The sequence below is a fragment of the Loxodonta africana genome, chromosome 27 (genome assembly GCF_030014295.1).
Source record: "Loxodonta africana isolate mLoxAfr1 chromosome 27, mLoxAfr1.hap2, whole genome shotgun sequence".
NCBI classification, from domain to species: Eukaryota; Metazoa; Chordata; class Mammalia; order Proboscidea; family Elephantidae; genus Loxodonta; species Loxodonta africana.
In genome coordinates, this window is record NC_087368.1 from 15,892,363 (window position 1) to 15,907,750 (window position 15,388).

General features: G+C 41.1%; 1 protein-coding gene across 3 annotated transcripts in view; it reads left to right on the forward strand.

Annotated features, from left to right (window-relative positions):
* Positions 1-15,388, forward strand: part of PLCL2 (phospholipase C like 2) — a 218,726-nt gene that overhangs the window by 176,120 nt on the left and 27,218 nt on the right. For all 3 annotated transcript variants that reach the window (XM_003415738.3, XM_064277341.1, XM_064277340.1), the window contains exon 5: positions 13,833-13,942. In XM_003415738.3, coding sequence (XP_003415786.1) covers positions 13,833-13,942 — 110 coding nt within the window. The remainder of the gene's footprint in view (positions 1-13,832; positions 13,943-15,388) is intronic.

The window sequence follows — 15,388 nt, forward strand, 5'->3', positions numbered from 1 at the left end:
GGAGAGAGGTGGTTTTAGTAGTGTCCAGGAAAGCAGACAGGGGTGGAGGACCGGGGTGAAGGTGGAGGGAGGTGGTTTTAGTAGTGTTCAGGGAAGGCCTCAGGGAAGCAGTGATGTTTGTGCCCAGACAGGACTGGAGGTGGGGAAACACGCCATGTGATTGATTGTCTGGAAAGGAGTTACCCTGTGAAGAGGGATAATCATCTGAGATCACCTAACAAGGGACTGGATGGAGAAGGTGGCGTCCTGGCCCTCTGATATGTAGATGCTAAGGAAATGGGGAGGAGCAAGCAAAGACGGCAGGGACCAGACAGGTGGAAGAATGCTGCAATGCTCTGGAAGTTAAGCCAGTGAGGTGATTCAAGGAGATACCATTCTTCACGCATCAGATCCAAACATTTGTGTCAGACACCCCCAAGTCTGATCACACGCAGGTCCTGATGGATTGGCAGATACTCTCACATTGTTGGGAAGGATATAAATCAAATCCAAATCCACGCCTAGGAAAGGCAGTAAATGTCAGAATTACAAATGCACATACCTTCTGAGCCAGCAGTTCCTTTTCTAGGAGTCTGTTCTACAGATAGGTTCACATCCTTGGGGGAATGACAGATGCACCAGGTTTTCTGTGTAATGTTGGCAACAACCTAAATGCTCAACAGTAGACTAAATTCATTGGCTAAACACATTATGATACATCCGTACCGTGGGACATTATGCTACCATTAAAAATAAAGAAGCGTATACGTTGACATGTGTGTCTGTATCTTCATACATACTATACATAAGGAGATCTTATACACATATATAAGTAAAACATAATGTTTCAAAAAGTAAGGTGAACAGCATATATTATTGGCTCGTACCTGTTTTAAAAAGTGGGGCAGAGAGAATGGCCTCCTGTCTGCTGGTGGTTGCATAAACTATCTCTGGAAGAATACCTAAGAAGGAATAGTAGTGGTTGCCTGATGGGAAGGGAACAGAAAGGCTGAAGGATGTGAAAAGGAAAGATAATTCACTGTGTAACAGTTGTACTTTTTAAATTGTTGGACTTTATGAATATACTATTTCTTCAAAAATTTCCTCAGTGAAATTGAATGAAGAGAGTCCCTCTACACACTTTATTCCTCATATTTTCCAGTTGCCAGTGAGTCAACTCCAACTCATGGCAGACCATTGTGTGTTGGAGTAGATTGCCAAGCCTTTCTTTCAAGGTGCCTTTGGGTGGACTTGAACCTCCAACCTTTCAGTTAGCAGCTGAGTTGAGTGTATTAACTGTTTGCAGTACCTAGGGACATTCCTCAGATTACTGTACCACAAGTGAGCCGCGTGGTGTTTAGAATGGCATTGTAATTAGATTCCAGTAAGGACTAAAAGTTACGCAACTTCACCTCACCTAGATTTACCCAGATGGAAATGCTGGCGGAGGAAGAAAAGCCTCCTTCACAGAACTCATTCACAAATTGTACTGCTGTGGATTTGGCATCGCAGGGATGCTGTTCATCCATCTGGGCTTCACTGATATATTTAAGAGACCTGGCATATCTGTTCTGTCTCACGTGGAATGGGATTTAACAGCTCAAAATCTTATCTTAAAATAATTAAGCTTTTGTTAATGCCAAGATGGTTTGGGAAGAAGGCCAAGAAAGAGAAACCACCAACTGGAACTGTATGAAAAGTAATGAGGCATTTGCATGTCTCCATGGGGATTATGGTGGAAATGCCCACTTGTCAGTGACACACCCAGACTACAGGCCCCTGAAGGTTTTGAGCAGAGCATGTTGTTTGTAAAGGCTGAATATTTTAATAGGTACTATGTAAATTGGAGCCCTGATGGCGCAGTGTTATAGAGCTGTAGCTGCAAACCAAAAGGTCAGCAGTTCGAATCCACCAGCCGCTCTTAGAAACCCTATGGGGCAGTTCTACTCTGTCCTATAGGGTCACTATGAGTCAGAATTGATTCGAAGGCAATGGGTTTTTTTTTTTTTTAATGTAAATTGGAGGCCTGGTGGTGCAGTGGTTAAAGTACTTGACTGCTAACCAAAAGGTCGGTGATTCAAACCTACCAGCCACTCCGAGGGAGAAAGACGTGGCAGTCTGCTTCCGCAAAGATTTATAGCCTTGGAAACAAATGTTATGGGATTGCTATGAGCCAGAATTGACTCCACAGTAGTGGATTTGGGTTTTTTTGTTTAGATATAAATTAGTTGGAAAAAAAAATGATCAGATATCCGTAGTTTGTTCTTAAGGTGGTATGATATTGTGTCACAAGACATTTCTGTTGAGGTCTTCTAGTGGTGTTGATAAGGTGGCCTCTTGACTGAGTTCCCAAATAAAGCAAAACACCAAACTCATAGCTGCTGAGTTCATTCCGACTCACAGCAACCCTGCAGGACAGAGTAGAACTGCCCCATAGGGTTTCCGAGGCTATAATCTCTACAGAAGCAGACTACCACATCTTCCTCCCACAGAGTGGCTACTGGGTTTGAACTGCTGACCTTTTGGTTAGCACCTGAGCACTTACCCACTGCACCACCGGAGCTCTTTGAGGTCTCAAATAGACCTGTGTTATAGGGAATCTTTGGGGAGCCCTGGTGGTGCTGCAGTTAAGTGCTTGGCTGCTAACCAAAAAGGTCAGCAGTTGGAACCCACCAGCTACTCCACGGGGGAAGACGTGGCAGTCTGCTCCTGTAAAGATTACGGCCTTGGGATCCCTATGGGGTAGGGTAGTTCTACTCTGTCCTGTAGGGTTGCTGTGAGTCGAAATTGACTTGATGGAAGTGGGTTATAGGGAATTTTCTAGGTAATATCCCACTAAACCTAATTTGAGGAATTCAAAATAAATTAGAATGTATAAATATATCTCTTTTCGTCACTACTTGAAAGATGTTTGGTTTGCTTTTGGTTTCCGTTTTCAGTACAAAAAATTTTTTTTTTGCACTGGTTGTGCTTGTGATAGGGAAGCTTTTTGGGACCACAAAGTTAATTTTTTAGTTGAAAAACTAGTTTTTAAGTTTATCAGCATTTAAGGTCAGAATGTTCTGTTGTATGAGTATTTTTAACTTATTTTTGCTTCTAAAATTTTTTAGCCATGTGGCATATGCTGTAGTTTAGATTCGTATCATTCAGATTGGTAGAAAATTCCCAACCAAAATGTTTGAAAAGTCATCTGCTTTATGTTTGGCAAGAGTAAATAGCATTCGTTTCAATCAGAAGGGGAGATGATGGGGTGTTTCTAACTCGGTCCCTATTTCTTTCAAAGCAAAAGTCTCTTTTTCATGTCTTTTGTTGTATATATCATGTTTCATGTATTTGTATGGCTGCTGGGTTTTCGTCGAAGTCGTTATCTGTGATGGGAAGCAGAGAACTTGAGAGAAGTGAAAATTTTTCCTCACTACATTCCAGTGTAATTGTTGCTGATGTTCTTAATTCGTTTATGTCATCTTGGAAAATCTGAACCCATTTATTAATTTTTATAACACATAATATTCAGTCTGTCAGCATTACATTTCATTTTATGTCATCAAGCTTAAAGCTCTTCAAAACAAACCTTTAAGATTGTAGATTATAAAGCATTGTGAAGTAATAATTTGAAAATTATGTGAAACCAAAAAATCTGAGGTGTTCGGATTTTCAAGAGATGACGTAGGAAGAAATGATAACTTTTTAAAATACTTTTTTTTTTTACATCAAAACCCAGTAATATACTTTTGCGTGGCCATACCTGTCTTAAAACTGTAACATTATAGCTGTAAACCAAAAGGTTAAGTGGTTCGTGCAGTCCCAGCATGGACTGGTGGCCTAGCCTTGTACTTTGTTCAGGCTGTCTGTGTCATTCATTCCCTTTAGACCAGAATTGAACTGAACTCTTGTAGTCGTCTCCTGACTATGGATTCTGCGTTTGTTCTTTCTCAGCTGTTGGACAAGCTGGTTACTTCCTTGGTTTTCAAGTTCATCCCCACAAAGGAGTTTGAGTGTGTTTTCTTCTTGGTTAACATTCCTGAAGAAAAATAACCCATAGCTTTTCCCTAGGAACAGAAACCCAGGGTCATGGAGTAAGAGAAACCTAATTGTAGGTTCTTTGGCACAGGAAAACCAAGGCTCAAAGGCCATCCTGTCATCAAAAGAGCACCCACACCTGACCCAGCCAGGACTGTGAGACTCGCCCATTCGCTGCTTTCTGGAGGGCATTTACCCTCAAGCTTTAATCCATTTTCCTGTGCTTTTGAGTGGATTTGTGTAATATTCTCACACCCTTCAAACCTCAATGCCTTTAAACATGCTATATATATGTATATTACTGCTAAATAATATCACACATATTTACCTAGTTAGTGTCGGCTTTCAAGTGAACTTTATTAAAACTTACAAAGATTTCAATTTCTTTGGCCAGAATTAACTGTTAACTCTTATTTTGGCAACATGGTTTTGAGTCAAGGAACCCTGGTTCCTTTCCTCCATCTCTTTAACAGTTGTTAAAGGATATTCCAGGCTATATTCCAGGCTATATCTGAGGCTATAATAATGCTACTGAGTTTAAATGAAGCTAATATATGGAACTAATAGACAAAATATAATTATTTTGTTGAACAGGTAACTTTAAAATAATTTAAAAAAAATAGACAACCATATATGGCTTTAAAATATAAAAATTTATGATGAAAATGGGCTGGCCTAGTGTTTGGAAGATACTAGAATCATACAGCGAAATAGAACTAGTTTCTGAGAGAAAAAAAAAAAATCCACGTCTTCTTCCCTCACTATTATTGGCTAGGTTTCTATTTCTGAATGTGAAGATTGTTTTCACAGTGGGAATTCTTGCCTCTGTCACTAAGCAGCAGCAGCATCTGTCGAGAGTCTCTCTCTCTGTCACTGCTCCCCAGTGTCTGCCTGGTAGCTTCCCACAGGCCCACCATGCCGTCCTCACTACGTCAGCCAAGAGCCATCTTCTCTAAGAATATTAGAACTCTTTTGGCTTAAATCTGTAATTTAGAAACTTATAAATGTTGATATTGCAGATGGCCATCACAAGCAAAATTCTTCTCAAGATCAGTAAGATTCAAATGCTTCTCAGAAACATGTAGTTTTTCATACTGATAACTCAGCCGTGAAAGTCCTGAGTTTCACCCATCTTTGTATCCCTACTCCCGCCGTGCCAACAGGGCCCTGTGCAGGGGCTGCCCTCAGGTGTCTGCTGAGACAGTGACAACAGCAGTGTTCTGTTTTCATCACTTCCTCAGAAGGAGAAGCTAGTTCTGTAGCTCTGTGTTTTCTTACCCTTTTGAGAATTGTAAAGGACGCACTTAACAAGCGTTATTAAAAACCTGCTAAGGAGGGCTGCTCCTCAGCACTGCACCTATGTAAATTAACAGCCCACCTTCCCAGAGCTGAGGTGCTATCCCTAAATTATCAATACAGACAGGCAACGAAAGACACATTGATAATAATTAAGCAGTGGAAATGCAAAAAATAAAAGAAAATAAAAATTATTTACTTTAGGTAAGTATGTATCAGTGGGGTTATTAGGATATTTAACAAGAAGGCAGAGGGTAGGGTGAACTAATCGCTGTAAGCTGACCAGAGGAATAGCCACCAGTAGTGGCCAAATGATGTTTCTGGGCATCCTGAGGCCCAGCTTGCACCAGAAGGTGGTGATGGAGTCATACTGGCTCTGCCCTGTCCCCTGCATCCCAGGCTCCCACCTATTTGGTGGGTTGTCTGAGGATAGGTAAGCAGAGAGCCTTTCTTTAACTTCCCCCCTTCACATAATCCGAGTTCAACGTCCTATTACTTCACTCAGGACACTGAATCTACCAATCACAGGAAATGATAAAGGACTCCCTGCCTTCCTTTTTTAGGTAACTTTCCAAAATAACTGCTTACATTTTTACAATTGGCATACGGGCAGTCAAGTCTTTCATACCAAAACCAAACCAAACCCAGTGCCGTCGAGTCAATTCTGACTGATAGCGACCTTATAGGACAGGGTAGAACTGCCCCATAGAGTTCCCAAGGAGCTCCTGGCAGATTCGAACTGCCGACCCTTTGGTTAGCAGCCATAGCACTTAAGCACTACGCCACCAGGGTTTCCAAGTCTCTCATAGGAAGTATTTATTACCTTATTTCTATCTAGTCACTGGAGTGAAAACACAGGATGGGGCTTCTCAGTTTTTTAGAAATTTAAACTTGTGTAATTTGTTATTTTTACTTTATGTTGTAAGAGCAAATAATCTAATGATAATAGTTACCAGTTATTTGTAATTTATTCTGTAAAAATTTACTTTATAAAATATAGTTCTTATATATCTACTTAAGAACTTGGCTGCTAACCATAAAGGTCAGCAGTTCAAATCCACCGGTTGCTCCTTGGAAACCCTATGGGCCAGTTCTTCTCTGTCCAGTAGGGTCACTATAAGTCAGAATCAACTCAACAGTGACAGGTTTTTTTGTTTGTTTGTTTGTTTTTATATGCAAAAAAAAAAAATTTTTTCTTACTAAGTCTCCCCTATATAGCATCTGTTTCCTAGTATGAAAATCCCAACTGTGTATTACATTTACAGAGTTTATTTTGGCCTTGGTTTAAAAAAAGCAATTGTTAATGTATTCTCATGTCGTCATTTAATACTACTGCAATATTTGCTGTACTTATGCCTCTAAAAACAGCAATTGTACTCAAGGACAAAATTAGAAAAAAAAATTTTTTTTTTAATTGTGCTTTAAGTGAAAGTTTACAAATCAAGTCAGTCTCTCATACAAAAATTTATATACACCTTGCTATATACTCCTAATTGCTCTCCTCCTAATGAGACATCCCACTCCTTCCCTCCACTCTCTCTTTTTGTGTCCATTCCACCAGCTTCTGACACCCTCTTCCCTCTCTTCTACCCTCCGGTTAGGAGATGCCAACATAGTCTCAAGTGTCTACTTGATCCAAGAAGCTCATTCTTTACCAGCATCTTTTTCTATCCCATTGTCCAGTCCAATCCCTGTCTGAAGAGTTGGCTTTGTTAGAAAAGATTTTTTGATGGAAGTTGTCAGTGTCACTAGCAAACACTACACCTGTTTGCTGTCCATGCTCCTAAAAATCTGTAGCTTCTTACACAGCTTCAGCGTATTTAAGTAATGGATTTTAATGAGACTCAATATGGCATATATCAAATGACCTGTATGTGGTGTGTGATCAATACATGTTATTGGCTGAACAATCTGTGTCATTATTTCAAGCATCGAGAATGATTTTCATTATCCAAAATGATACGACCTTTTGTATCTCAATGTTATAGATATTGACTACTAAACTATAGAAACAGAGAACTGTTCTGAAAAATCCACATTAAAGAAATCTTAGTTAATAATTCAGTTTTACCTCTTGAAGTAAATATTTCTGGTTGAGTTTCGTGTTAGAACCCTTTTAATAAAAGTAAAACAAGAAAGCATAGGAAAAATATCTCATTTAAAATAATTCGCAGATAGATATCTGTATATGTGAGCTGGACACATCATTTAAAAAAATAAAGGCTCTTGACTGTCTTGCCTGCCTGGCTGCCTACGTGCCAGCCTGCCTGCCTTCCTTCCTGCCTGCCTGCCTGCCTTCCTGACAGCCTTCCTGCCTGCCTGCCTGCCTTCCTGCCTTCCTGCCTTCCTGACAGCCTACCTCCCTGCCTGCCTGCCTGCCTTCCTGACAGCCTTCCTGCCTGCCTGCCTGCCTGCCTGCCTGCCTTCCTGCCTTCCTGACAGCCTACCTCCCTGCCTTTCTGACAGCCTTCCTGACAGCCTACCTCCCTGCCTGCCTGCCTGCCTTCCTGACAGCCTTCCTTCCTGCCTGCCTGCCTGCCTTCCTGACAGCCTTCCTGCCTGCCTTCCTGACAGCCTACCTCCCTGCCTGCCTGCCTTCCTGCAGCCTTCCTTCCTTCCTTCCTGCCTGCCTGCCTTCCTGACAGCCTTCCTGCCTGCCTTCCTGCCTTCCTGACAGCCTACCTCCCTGCCTGCCTTCCTGCAGCCTTCCTTCCTTCCTGCCTGCCTGCCTGCCTTCCTGACAGCCTTCCTGCCTTCCTGCCTACCTGCCTGCCTTCCTTCCTTCCTCCCTGACAGCCTTCCTTCCTTCCTGCCTGCCTGCCTGCCTTCCTGTAGACAGAGTTGGCGATCCCATAATTCTTAAATTTTTCAAAATACCATCTAATGGTGGCCCTCTTGTACCTACTGGACATGTTCTCCATCTTCATCATGACTTTCAATCTCTCTACTTTATTTTTGTTATATCTTCACTACCTGACATTCTTTCTATTATATGTCTTATTGTCTCTCTCCCCCACTGGAATGGGAGCTCCTAGAGAGCAGGGATTTTTATCTGTTTTGTTCCCTGTTGTGTTCCTGGCTCCTGAAACAGTGCCTGGTGTGTACTAGGCACTCAGTAGGTACTTGTATGAATAGATGGGTGAATGATACCGCCATATGTGGAAACTTTTCAAAGTCATTCTTTTGGAATTGCCTTTAGCGAACATAATGCATATTTAGAATATTCCCTGTGGTAACAAATCTCTATTCTTTTGACAATGAATTTGGCTTTTGGAAACAGCCAAAAGTCATTCAGAACCCAAACATGATGAATAAAATAGATCATCAAACTTAGTAATATATTATGGTTTTAGATTAAAAAATAAAGTGCCATGTAAATAAGTAATGAGTGTGCCAACAGTCTATTTTGCAGAAGTGGAAAGGCCAATTCTCAAATTCGTATAGAATTGCAAGGGGTTCCAAACAGCCAAAGCAATCTTGAAAAAGAAGAATGAAGTAGGAGGACTCACACTCCCCAATTTCAAAACTTACTATAAAGCTACAGTAATCAAAACAGTCTGGTACTTGTGTAAGTATAGACATAGACCAACTGAATAGAACTGTGAATCAAGAAGTAAACACAAATGTCTGTGGTCAGCTGATTCTCAACCAGGGTACCAAGTCCATTCAAGGGGGAAGGAGTAGTTTCTTTTGTAAATGGTGCTGGAACTACTGAATCTCCGTGTGCAAAAGAATGAAGTTAGACCCATACCTCATGCCACATATAAAAATTACCTCAAAATGGACCAATGGCCTAAATATAAACCATAAAAAAAAAAAAAACCATAATACTCTGTAAAAGTGGTGCAGTAATTTCACAAGGGGTGAGGAGAACCATTATCAGTTTCAGTAGCCCAAGGCTGATTGCTGTGAAGCAGAAGTCAGACACACCTCCTCTCCCCAACCTTTTTACCAATCTGACACCAGCTGTCCTTCCCACAGCATTCTCTGTTTGTCTGCTTGGTTCAATAATCTGTTGCAGTGGCAACATAGAATTCACAGACCATACTGACAGTTATGAGGTTCATTAGAGAAATAATAGCTTACGATTCAGGGTCAGGAACGACTCTTATAGTTCTTTGATCAGGACAGCCTGTTCTCAGCCTTGCCTACAGGCAGGCCTTTCTCTGGCCCTCTGCCTCTTGGCCCCTCAGCCCGGACTCTGCCCTGCTTGGGCAAGTGTTACAAAGCTCTTTTGATCTGCGAGTAAGTGCCTGGGGGCGTCTCACTCCACCAGGAAGTCTCCTGCCGGAAGATGCTCCATTCTGTCGCTCCATAGGTGAGCATACCTACTGTAACCTCCTTGCTCCATGAGCTGGGAAGCCCACTGTGCCGTCCCACCAGTCTCCTGGTTCTGCTGCCACTGTTTCTCTGCCATTGCCGTTTCACCATCTTGTGCTGTCTCTGGTGTTACAGCTCTCTCTCTCTGTGTCTCCTAGGTCTAGGAGGTTCTCAGTGCAGGGACCCTGGGTCCAAGAGACATGCTCTGCTCCCCTCTCTTCTTCTTGGTGGTAGTGAAGTACATCCTTCCCACCTCTGGGATAGCCCATTTTAAGCCTAGTGGGATGGCAAAACTGTCCAATCCACTCATTAGGGTTCCATACATCTTATTTGCCTGGTCCCACCCCCACAAGGGGGCCATGCACCTTATTTGCATTATTAGCAAGCTGTCCAATTACCTTGGTGGGCCACAAGCACTTTATTTGCATTGTCCCACTCAGTTATTTGATGTGAGGTACAAGACCATGGTAGGAAAGGCCATGTAAAAGCAATCCATCACACCGTAAACTCTTAGAAAAAAACAGGGTTAATGCTTCAAAACCTAGTTTTCAACATTGGATTCTTAGATGTGACACCAAAAGCTTGAACAACAAAAGGCAAAATAGTTAAGTTGGGCTTCATCAAAATTAAAAACTTGTGTACATCAAGGTAATTTAACAAGAAAGTAAAGAAACAACCCACAGCGTGAGAGAAAATATTTGGTGACCATGTCTGGTAACAACAACCTAACAACAACAACAATGTATATCTGATAAAAAGTTTAATATCCAGAATACATGAAGAACTACTGTAACTCAACAATAAGAAGACAACCCAAGTAAAAATTAGCAAAGGATTTGAATAGACATTTCACCAAAGAAGATACACAAATGACAAATACATGAAAAGATACTCAATGTCATTAGGGAAATGCAAATCAAAGTCACAATGAGGTACCACTTCACATCCACTGTCGTTGTTGTTGTTAGGTACCATCAAGTCCATGCCAACTCCTAGTAACCTTATCCATGCACACTGCCCAGTCCTGCACCATCCTTACACTTGTTGATGTTTGACTCCATCGTTGCAGCCACTGTGTCATTGCGTCTCGTTGAGGGTCTTCCTTTTTTTCACTGGCCCTCTACCAAGCAAGATGTCCTTCTCCAGGGACTGGTTCCTCCTAGCATGTCCAAAGTACGTAAGATGAAGTCTCACCATCCTCACTTTTCAGGAAGGTTCTGGCTGTACTTCTTCTAAAACAGATTTGTTCATTCTCTTGGAAGTCCAGGATATAGTCAGTATTCTTCACCAACACCATAATTCAGATGCATCAGTTCTTCTTCAATCTTCCTTATTCGTTGTCCAGCTTTTACGTGCATATGAGGTGATTGAAAGTACCTTCGCTTGGGTCAGGTATACCTTACTCCTCAAAGTGACTTCTTCGTTTTTTAACACTTTAAAGAGGTCTTTTGCAGCTGATCTGTCCACTGCAGTATGTCATTTGACTTCTTGCCTGCCGCTTGCATGGGTGTGGTTGATTGTGGATCCAAGTAAAATGAAGACCTTGTCAGTACTTTCTTCATTTATCACGATGTTGCTTATTGGTCCAGTTATGAATATTTTTTGTTTTCTTTATATTGAAGGTTGTAGTCTTTTTAGTCTTTGATCTTCATCGGTAAGTACTTCAAGTCCTCTTTGCTTTCAGCAAGCAAGGTTGTGTCATCTGCATATTGCAGGTTGGTAATGGTCTTTCTCCAACCCTGATGCTCTGTTCTTCTTCATATAGTCTAGCTTCTCAAATTATTTGTTCAGCATACAGATTGCAAAAGTATGGTGAAAGGGTACAAACCTGACACACACCTTTCCTGGTTTTAGACCATGCATAATTCCCTTATTCTGTTCAAACAACTGCCTCTCAGTCTGTGCACAGGTTACACATGAGTACAATTAAGTGTTCTGGAATTCCCATCCTTTGCAATGTTATCGATAATTTCTTATGATCAGCACAGTCGAATGCCTTTGCATAGTCAATAAAACATCCACTAGGATAGCTAATATCAGAAGAACAGAAAACAATAGATGTTGGCGAGGATTTGGAGAAACTGGAACCCTCATCCACTGCTGGTTGGAATGTAAAATGGTACAGCTGTCGTGGAAACAGTGGCAATTCCGCAAAAAGTTAAATATAGAATTACCATATGACCCAGGAATTCTGCTGCAGTGTATATACCCAAAAGGCTTGAAAGCAGGGACTCAAACAGATATTTGTATACCAGTGTTCACTGCATAGTTATCCACAGTAGCCCAAAAGTTGAAACAACCCCAAACCCATAAAACTCATTGTTGTCGAGTTGATTCCGACTCATAGCAACCTTATAGAACAGAGTAGAACTGCCCCATAGGGTTTTCAAGGAGTAGCTGGTGGATTCCAAGTGCTGACCTTTTGGTTAGCACCCAAGATCTTAACCACTGTGCCACCAGGGCTCTGAAACAACCCAAATGCCCATCAACAGATGAATGGATAAACAAATTGTGGTATATCCATAAATGGAGTATTATTCAGCCCTAGAGAGAAAGGAAGTTCTGATGCGTGCTATGACGTGGAAGAACTTTGAAAACATTGTGCTGAATAAGTCAGACAAATACTCTATGACCCCACTTGTGTCAAGTACTTTGAATAGGTATATGCATGGAGACAAAAGTTTATTAGTGATTATCAGGGGCTGAGGTAAAAGAGAAATAGGGAATTATTACTTAAGGAGTCCTGAGGTTCTTTGGGGGGGGAGTGAAGTACATTTGAAAATGAATAGTGGTGATGGTGGCACAACATGCCGAATGTAATTAATGTCACTGAATTGTACGTGTAAAAATAGCTGAAATGGCAAAGGTTTGGTTATATGTATTTTACCACAATAAAAAAAAATTGTAAAAAAGCAAGTTGCGAATGTGATTTTGTGTGCCTGACTCTGAGGAGAATTCCAGCAGGAGAGCATCAAAGCTGTTTGGTGCCAAGACAGAGGCATTGCTGCAGTCAGCAGCCTCTTAAAGAGACCAATTTAAAGAGACTTTTCCTGTGTAAATTCTGGTAAAGAGTCGTAATATAAATGCAGAGTTAGGGATCCTGGCCTTTCTCCCCATCCCCTCCCCTCTACAATATGCCTGGTATCTGACCTCAGATTGACTCTTAGCATGATTAAAAAAAAAAAAAAAAAAACTTTGCACATTGAGTTGATTCTGACTTATAGCAACCCTATAGGACAGAGTAAAATTGCCCCATATGGTTTCCTAGGAGCTGCTGGTGGATTCAAACAGCCAACCTTTTGGTTAGCAGCTGAGCTCTTAACTACTGCGCCACCAGGGCCCCTCTTAGCATGATAGGAAGCACGATATTTTTCATTCTTTTCACCCCTGGTTGCCAACGTTATATCCTCCATAGAGCTGAAACCTGCCTTCTGACTTTAGGGAGAAGCACTCGGGTTCTAGTCCCAGCTCTTCCTCCTGCTACCTGCACAGCCTTTGATCTCTCAACCTGGCTGAGTTTCGGATTGCTCATCTCTTAAATAATGATCGTACTAGGCCCATTCACCTTCCAAACCATAAGGAACAGTTGCTCATCTCTATAATGCCTTCCATCTTATTGATACTGTGAATTTTCAGTGTTTCTCCCCTGGCCCGTGTTAAAAATTAAATTTCCGTAATATTAAATTTGTGCACAAACTCACAAGCTTTATTTTTCAGTTTATGAATTGGGGAACATCTGATCTAGAAGTCAGACAGGTGTTCCGAAGCTAGGTACAAAGCAGAAGCGTTTTTGTAAGCACAGACACACAAGAATGAAGCTATACTGGGCAAATTCAGATTGACTGATAGGCATTTTCTTTCCTTATTTGAGATTAACAGAAATTTTTGAACTAGATTAAATTGAGCAGGCATGTCCTGATTGGTTGATGTAGGTTTCTGTTTCTGGGAGAGTCAATTGATTGACCGGTTCCTAGGAAGGTTAGGCATTTACAAGAAATAGCAACTTAGGTTTTTGTTTGCACAAGTGACCACATCTTGTGCCTAGTATATAGTCAGGTTAATGTCATTGTGTTCTTAAATAGGCACATTTATGAAATGCCAGTGGACATGGGAATCGTTTTAGCTATACCTAGAAAAATAATCTATGTTGCCCATTCATTGCCACAGGTTGAATGGGGAAATAATATACTTTCTTCTTTTTTTACAATTTCTTTCAGCCATGGAATTCCATGAACACTTGCACAGCATAGGCACAAAAGAAGGTCTGAAGGAGCGAAAACTACAAAAAGCAGTGGAGAGCTTTACCTGGAATATTACCATCTTAAAGGTATCTAGCAGAGTTCTTTTTGATGCTAGTGATTTTGCAGTATTTCTCATGCATGTTTCGTCCTCTCAGTATAACATCTCCTGCATTGTACATTATCAGCCGCTTCAGGCTGTAACACGGTCACAGAAATGAAGTGAAGAGCTCTGCCCTCCAAAGGTACGGTGGCTGGTCAATGTAAATAGGAAGTAGAGCATGGAACCTTTTATGGTTGATGTGTTCAGATTCTGGGAGAAAGAGTATGGACCTCACCATGTTATTTTCAAAGCATTTTAAAGTTCACAAATGCCAGTTGCTATGTGTGAGTTAGAAAAAATTGATGACAAAGGAATGATTGGGAATTTTTTTTAGATACCTGAATTTGGTTTAACACTTTAAAGCATAATCATGGCCTTAATATTAATGTGTTAATTAATTAATTTTAGCTGTTATCGAGTCGTTTCCAACTCAGCAACCCTGTGTATAACAGAATGAAACATTGCTCCATCCTGTGTTATCCTCACAGTAGTAGTATGTTTGAGCCTGTTGTTGCGGCCACTGTGTCAATCCCAATCGCATTGAGGGCCTTCCTCTTTTTCTTGACCCTCTACTTTACCAAGCATGATGTCCTCCAGGGACTGGACCTCTGGATAATGTGTTCAAAGTATGTGAGACCAAGTCTTCCCATCCTTGCTTCTAAGGAGAATTTCTGGCTGTACTTCCTCCAAGACGGATTTGTTCATTCTTCTGACAATCAATGGTGTACTCAATATTCTTTGCCAGCACCACAAGTCAAAGGTGCCATTTCTTCTTCGGTCTTTGCATCAACAAATCCAGCTTTGGCATGCATTTGAGGTGATTAAAAAGACCACGGCTCAGGCCAGGCACACCTTAGTCATGAAAATGATATCTTTGCTTTTTAAGATTTTATATAGGTCTTTTGATACAGATTTACACCATATGATTTCTTGACTGCTGCTTCCATGGGCAGTGATTGTGGATCTAAGTAAAATGAAATCCTTGACAACTTTAATGTTTTCTCCAGTTACCATGATGTTGTTTATTGGTCCAATTGTGAGGATTTTTGTTTTCTTTATGTTGAGGTATAACCTATATTGAAGGTTGTAGACTTTGATCTTCATCAGTAAGGGCTTCAAGTCCTCCTTGCTTTCAGCAAGCAAGGTTGTGTCATCTGTATATTGCAGGTTGTTAATGAGTCTTCCACCAATTCAGCTGCCCTGTTCTTCTTCATATAGTCCAGCTTCTCGAATTATTTACTCAGCATACAGACTAAGTATGGTGAAATGATAAACTCTCATGCACACCTTTTCTGATTTTAAACTACACAGTATCCCCTTGTTCTGTTCAAACAACTGCCTTTTGGTCTATGTATAGGTTACACATGAGCACAATGAAGTGCTCTAGAATTCCCATTCTTTGCAATGTTATCCATAATTTGTTATGATCCGT